At 50.3% G+C, this 7,536-nt stretch overlaps 1 protein-coding gene across 1 annotated transcript in view; it reads right to left on the bottom strand.

Annotated features, from left to right (window-relative positions):
* Positions 1 to 1,758: 1,758 nt before the first annotated feature.
* Positions 1,759 to 7,536, bottom strand: part of sdk2b (sidekick cell adhesion molecule 2b) — a gene marked incomplete at both ends in the record, with an annotated part of 92,828 nt that continues 87,050 nt past the window's right edge. Inside the window, one exon of the mRNA XM_084455865.1 lies at positions 1,759 to 2,190. Coding sequence (XP_084311991.1) covers positions 1,759 to 2,190 — 432 coding nt within the window. The remainder of the gene's footprint in view (positions 2,191 to 7,536) is intronic.

The raw sequence follows: 7,536 nt of genomic DNA on the forward strand, positions 1-7,536 counted from the left end.
CTGATGATGTCATTGATGGCAGCGAGAGAGGTCCCCCCCCGCACCAGGGAGTCTCTGCAACACGGCACCTGGCTCCGACGGCAAACGCATACTGGCATGTGCAGGGACGAGGGGGAGGGGGGGGGGGGTGCCGTGACATCACAGGCGCACAGGGTAAATGATGGAGTTGGACACACCCCCGCCAGGCCCACAGGAAGTCTCTCCCAGTCGGGAAGAGAGCACACTCCACTCTGTTCTGCTCCGGCTCAGTCAGAGCTCTCCATCGTCTCAGCTTCCGTGGTCTTCCGAAGGACCCTCAAAAAAACACTTGCAGACACGTCAACACCGACACGTCAACACCGACACGTCAACAGTGACACACAGTTGACCTCTCACCTCATATCCCAGGAGGCCATGAGGCACAGTACAGAGGTGGTGAGATAGGACAGGCCCACGTGTGTGTGTGTGTGTGTGTGTGTAAGCTTGAAACCCGCCAGACGTCCACAGAGCAGGCTGAGAACCTGAACACTCCTCTGCACCCGGATATGATGAGTGAACAGCTCCGTCCGTCCGTCCATCCTGGCATCTCACATCCACCATCGAGTCCCTCTTTCATCCAGCTCATCTCTCCCTCCACTTCTACTCATCCACCTCTGGTCCTTCTCAATCTGAATCAGATCTGAATCTGAATCCATTTCTGGTCCTTCTGAATCTGAATCCACCTCTGGTCCCTCTGAATCTGAATCAGATCTGAATCTGAATCCACCTCTGGTCCCTCTGAATCTGAATCAGATCTGAATCTGTATCCACCTCTGGTCCCTCTGATTCTGAATCCGATCTGAATGTGAATCTGAATCCGATCTGAATCTGAATTCACCTCTGGTTCCTCTGAATCTGAATCAGATCTGAATCTGAATCCACCCCTGGTTCCTCTGAATCTGAATCAGATCTGAATCTGAATCCACCTCTGGTTCCTCTGAATCTGAATCAGATCTGAATCTGAATCCACCCCTGGTTCCTCTGAATCTGAATCAGATCTGAATCTGAATTCACCTCTGGTTCCTCTGAATCTGAATCAGATCTGAATCTGAATCCACCTCTGGTTCCTCTGAATCTGAATCAGATCGGAATCTGAATCCACCCCTGGTCCCTCTAGCTGATCAGCTCCAATTAGTCATTGCTATCCAAGCTTGGACCGGCTCCACGATTGGACTTTTTTTCCCATTAGATTTTTTTTTTTTTCATATCATCTGGTGACTTTTTACAGAACCTTAAATATTTTTCGGCTTTTAAATGCGTGTAAAGTAGTACACAGTATCAACAAAAAAGGAGAAAATAAATGACACTAAAAAACGCATGCAAGTAGTGCTTAAGCAGCAAAACAACCAGGAAAGCAAAATAGATCCTATCACTACCGTATCTCAACAGCCGTCCCTCGATTAAACAGAGAGAGAACACAAGGCTATGCTGGCACACACACACGAGGAAAAACACTATGTTGTTACTTTGGAGTCCTGTATACAGAATGATCCTTAAACAAAACCTGTCAAATAAAAACAAGAAGAAAAAATAACACTCGAGAAAAGAACAGGATAATAATTCCAGTCGTGACAGACAGGAGAAGAAGGGTCGCGTTGTTAGAGTTTGTTGTTGTTGTTGTTGTTGTTGTCAGGGTTTGTTGTTGTTGTCGTCGTCGTCAGGGTTTGTTGTTGTTGTTGCTGCGGCTGTTGTCTCCCTGTAGACAGGCTGGGTCTCCCCTGGGGACGTCCCTCTGAAGCGTCAGACGAAGGAGGAGAAGCCAGCGATGGGGGCCCGGGAGCCGGGGGCCAGGCTGCTGGGGGGCCGGTACAGGGTGCTGTGCTGGCTAGGGGGGTTGGAGCCCTGCTGGGAGGTGGGGGTGGGAGTCCGGCTGCCCTTGGGCCTGAACAGGCTGCCCTGGCACTGGGGCGGGGCCTGGGGCGAGGCCTGGGGCTGGGGGCTGGGGGAGCCGAGCTGCGGGGGCAGGGGCGGCAGCGGGGGGAGGGGGGGTGGGGCGGCGCCGTGGTCCGGGTCCCCGGACTCGGACTCGGTGTAGCTGTAGGCCTGGGCCCGGGAGATGCCCTTCTGCTGCCGGCGCCAGGAGTTGTAGTAGGTGGGGTCGCTGATGTAGTGGTTGACGAAGGAGTGGGTCTTCTGGCGGTTCTGGTCCACCTCGTACTCACTGTCACTTCCCTGAGAGAGGAGGGGAGAGGGGGAGGAGGGGAGAAGAGAGAGGGGGAGGAGGGGAGAGAGAGGGGAGGAGGGGAGAGAGAGGGGAGGAGAGGAGAGACAGTGGTCAGCAGGCCCAGGGCAGGGGAGGTGTTTCATGGGTTAGACATTCATGTGCTGTAAATGAAAATGATTGGTTATTTGGATTACAGTGGGATTCAAATCAAAGTCTCTCATTTGAGCCCCCCCAACCCCCCAAACACACAAGCACACACACACACACACACACACAAGCACATACACACACACGTTAAAAGCATGGTGGCGGTAGTTTGATGATTTGCTGCGGGGATGACTCGTGCATGGTAAACAGTACGAGAGGGCAAAGGTCAGGAGTTCAGGAATCTGAATCTGCCGAGCACAGATCAAGCTACATGTTCTGCGTGTCGGCTCTGATGACATCACCACAGCCGGCGGTCACAGTGGAGGAGACAGAACAGGATCCTACTGCAGGTCTACGGGGGGTGGGGTGGGGGGTTGGGGTGGGTGGGGGGGGGGGTAGGGTGGAGGACCACTCTCTGACAGTCTCAGTCTACAAACACACACAGGCAGGCAGCCACAGAATCTCACCCAGTGCAGAGGAAGCACCCCGGGGCCTCCCGTCCCGTACGAGAACACAAGCGCCTCCTATGGAACAGAGACAGGGGGTTTAAAGCACCCAGAGCACCAGGGTGGAGGTACATTTACACAGTCTGCGTTCCACACCTTAGACTCCCGAGTCAGTGTCTTAATGCTGCTCTGGGATAGACGGACTCTAAACGCTGCGCTCAACTAGAGACTGACGACATTCGTCCAGGTTTCTTTTCTAAAAGTGGGTGGAAACAATTTAAGAGATGGAAAAAAAACCCCTGCATGGCAGAACCAATCCAACGTCTTTAGGACGTTTCTTCCTAATGGAGCGATGAATGTTTTGAGGACATCATTTTGTTTGGAGGACATTATTTATTGTAAGGCGGGTCTTTAACCATTTTGGAGATGTAGGCAGTGGCTCTGATTGGTAGCGTTGGTTTTCGGCGCTGTTCTAGCGACGGTTTTCAATGTCTCCAGACTTTCGGAGGCGGGGATCTCAAAAGTCTGGTATCGCGAGACTATCCATACCTGGAAGACTCCGCCTCCGAGGGCCAACCACAGTTGAGGGAGGAAGGCGGGGCTTCAACTTATCTATCAACTACACAAGATTTGGCCTCACTGTAAGACATGCAATAACTGTATGAGGTGTATTTATCCAGACTTCCTCAAAGCACTGCCCACCCTAGCTTCAATTTCAATACAACAACAATAGCCCAGACCTCCATGTCTCTCCATCATCATTACACTGACCATAACATTGACCACTCTGCGGCGTCCTGGGGGTCCGTTCATGGTCATGTAATTGGTGTCAAAGCAAGCTGCCAGTTGACCAATCACATTGATTTATGACCTGACCATTAAAACACCACCATCATGCTAGTAGGCCAGGCTTTCATCACGTTCAGCCCAGACCGGCGAAGCAGTCGTCTACAACAATAGACCGTGTAACAAAGGGCCATTCTTTCCAGGAACAGTTTTCAGCTAGCAGGAGAGAGCTGTGAGGATTTGAAGTGGTTCATGTTGTATTCCCCCCCTCTACCCCCTTTCTCCTCCCTCTCTCCCTCCCTCCATCTCTCTCTGTTTCTCTCTCTCTCTCTCTTCCTTTCATTCTCCCTCTCTCTGTCTCTGTTTCTCTCTCTCTCTTTCTCCATCTCTCTCTCAGGGAAACTGGTGTTCCAGAGTCCTGCTAGTGAACAGCGCAATGCACATATGTGACACACATGGCTGGGGCTCAGATTCCACCCCATCCGCCTCTCTCCCCCTCTCTACCCCCCATACCCCTCCATACCCCCTCCCATTCACCCTTACCTCCCCCATCCTCCCCCCTCTCTACCCCCCCCCCATACTCTCCTACCCCCCCCCCCCCCCCCCCCCACATACACATTTCTATTTCTGTCAGGACCGTTTCCAGCCGTTGGAGGAGAGGACAGCAGTGATGAGTTATAGGTCAAGGTCTCTCCACCTCCTCTCCAAACGTGAATCAAAAGCAGGCATTATAAAACCCAGCCCTGCTGTCTCCTATGTGGAGGCTAACTTTAAAACCCAGCCTTGCTGTCTCCTACATGGAAGCTAATGTAGCTCAGTTGATAGAGCGGCCGGCTGGGGGTCGCAAGGAACCCGGTTCGATCCCAGCTTCCGGAGTGTGCCGAGGTGTCCTTGAGCAAGACACTGAACCGCAAAATCACTCACGCACAGCACAGTGGCGCAGTACCTAGTACTGTCACCGCACAGCAAGAAGGTCTTCTTGTCTTTCCGTGTGGAGTTTGCATGTTATCACCATGTTCGCAAGGGTTTCCTCCCAAAGAACCAAATACGAGAAACATGCAGAAGAACAGATGTCCGTCCCTGGCGAAGACGGAAAGGAGCACTTGGTTGGTCCCCGGGCGCGTCCCCTGCATGCTGCCTATTGTCTTCTCTTGGCTGCCCTTGGGGGAAGGACGTCGGGATGGGTTAAGAGCAGAGAGTAGTTTCATCGGTAGATGCTCCAGCCATTTTGTGTGTGTGTGTGTGTGTTGTTCCACCTGTCACTGTGTGATAAAGATGCTTTTGTTTGTTGTTTACTTTTAAACCCAGCCCTGCTGTCTCCTACATGGAGGCTAGCTTTTAAACCTCAGCCATTTGCTTTTCTCAGGGAGAATTGAACTTTGAATTTCCAAAGTGAATTCAAAGTTACTTAGGAACTCTTGGTAATATATCATGAACTATCCCAACAAAAACACTTCACCTAATGGACATCATCAGTAGCTGTGCGGGCCCATGTATGATATTGTGGCTCCATTGTCAGAGTTGGAACCCCAGCAGGTTTGGGGCAGAGAGAAAGGCATTCCAGTCATGCCTGTGTTTTCAGGAACTCAACAAGAGACTGAGAACCACCCACTCTGATCTGGCCACTTCTACTGACATCACCTCACTGTGCTGGCCACTTCTAGTGCACCTGATACAGCAGGAAACAGCCGATTTATTCAAGAAAAATCAATGTAAATCAGCCAATTAGAATCGCACAGGAGGGCGTCAGAAGGTTGACATACAGTATCTCGATTCATGTCATTGATACATAATGCACAGAGGCGCGCGGGCTGCGAGCCTTGAGCAATCCACCAGCAGCCTCCTGGCGAGCGTGTCCAAGCTGGAGTATTGCAATATGCGGAGTGCGCCCACTCAGCGCCATCCGAGTTGTTTACTCCTGGATCCAGTTTCGTAGCGTACAGTATATGGTGGTTTTAACTCCCACACTCGGGAGGGGCGGTCTTAACACCCAAATGCTGCGACAAGACTGATTTCTGGGCTTGTGCTAGCAACATTTTAAACTACAACGGAAAAGTAACCGACTCCCCTACAATTACATATCATAGAGAGTCTACCTTCATATTTTCAGCTTGTTGTGTGCATATTTAGTAAAAAAAAAAAAAAGACCACAAATCATCAATCATCAATTCTGAGAAGTTTTGCCCTATATATATTGATTAGCGATGCCTCGTCATTGTATGATAATTCCATATTACTGTACCAACGTTAGCTGTACATAGGAGTTGCTTGAATGTGAGTTAATGCAGCCCCCCTACAGGATCCCAAATTGCAGCTCTATCGTCAAAATTACCAGCCAAGTTTAAAACCGACAAAACGCCGTAAGATTTGAAAACCGGAATTGTTTAGCAGGACACTTTGAGCTACAAAGTAAGCTAAATTGTGGGTCCTACTAATCACCACAAAGAACCACAGAGTACCCCAAAGTACCCCAAAGTATACCCCAAAATACCCCAAAGTACCCCAAAGTACCACAAAATACCCCAAAGTGCCCCATAATTCCCCAAAGAGCCCCAAAGTATACCCAAAAATACCACAAAGTACCATAAAATACCCCAAAGTGCCTGGAAATGTACCCCAAAGTACCACAAAATACCCCAAAATACCCCAAAGTACCACAAAATACCCCAAAGTGCCCCATAATTCCCCAAAGTGCCCCAAAGTATACCCCAAAATACCACAAAGTGCCTGGAAATATACCGCAAAGTACCCCACAAGACCCCAAAGTGCCCCCAAGTATACCCTCAAAAACCACAAAATACCCCATAGTACCACAAAATACCCAAAAGTGCCCCGAAATACCGCAAAGTGCCCCAAAGTATACCCCAAAGTACCTTAAAATACCCCCAAAGTATCTGGAAATATACCACAAAGTACCCCAAAATACCCTAAAGTGCCCCAAAGTGCCCTCAAGTATACCCTTAAATACCCCAAAGTACCACAAAGAACCACAAAGTACCACCAAGTGTCCCAAAGTATACCCCAAAATACCACAAAGTACCATAAAATACCCAAAGTGCCTGGAAATATACCCAAAGTACCCCAAAGTATACCCTAAAATGCCACAAAGTATCACAAAATACCCTAAAGAACTCAAAGTTCCCAAAGTATACCTCAATGTACCACAAAATACTGCTCAGAGGTAGAGCAGGTCAACTAATGACCGTATGGTCAATGGTTTGTCAATGGTTTGAATCCCAGCCCAGGCGTATGTGTGTGTGTGCGCGTATGTGTGTGTGTGTGTGTGTGTGTGTGGGGGGGGGGGGGGGGGGGGGGGGGGGGGGGTTGTAGTAGGACCTGGAGACTGAGGCAGGAGTGTTGACAGAGTGGATTGTATATCAGCTCACCCTCGCTCTGCTTTGGAGTGTGTGGAACAGATGTTTCTTTCTCCTGTAAGCATATACCGCTCTCTCCATCCCTCCCTCCCTCCCTCTCTCCATCCCTCCCCTCCCTCCCTCCCTCTCTCCCTCCCACTTCTCCTCCACCTCTCTCTCCATTCCACATCCCTGTCCAGATCAACTCAACGTTCTTATTGTGGACTCAGCTCGTTGGAGTGAGAAGAACCGGCCACTGTGTCCGGTGATTCATTCTAGCACATTCCAGTCTCATTTAGGCTCTGCTGTTTATGAACGCGCAGGGGGCGGGGACAGAGTGACACACTACTGTCACACAGAGTGACACACTACTGTCACACACACATGCATGCATGCACGGACACACACGCATACGTCTGTGTGTGTACTATTATGTGTCCTATAAGTTTGAAATCTGAGAAACTTAATCTCGTAGCCCTTAATCTTTTGCAGCCCCCTCGACCCCCACCTAACCCCTACTTTATGCACCCCTCCCTCAGTGTCAGAGGGGGGTAATGCGTGCTCCAGTTGGGGATAACAGGATGGGGGGGGGGGGGCTATTACACTGTCATTGTCTCAGTGA

This window comes from Borostomias antarcticus, assembly GCF_949987555.1.
Source record: "Borostomias antarcticus genome assembly, chromosome: 22".
In the NCBI taxonomy this organism is placed as follows: domain Eukaryota; kingdom Metazoa; phylum Chordata; class Actinopteri; order Stomiiformes; family Stomiidae; genus Borostomias; species Borostomias antarcticus.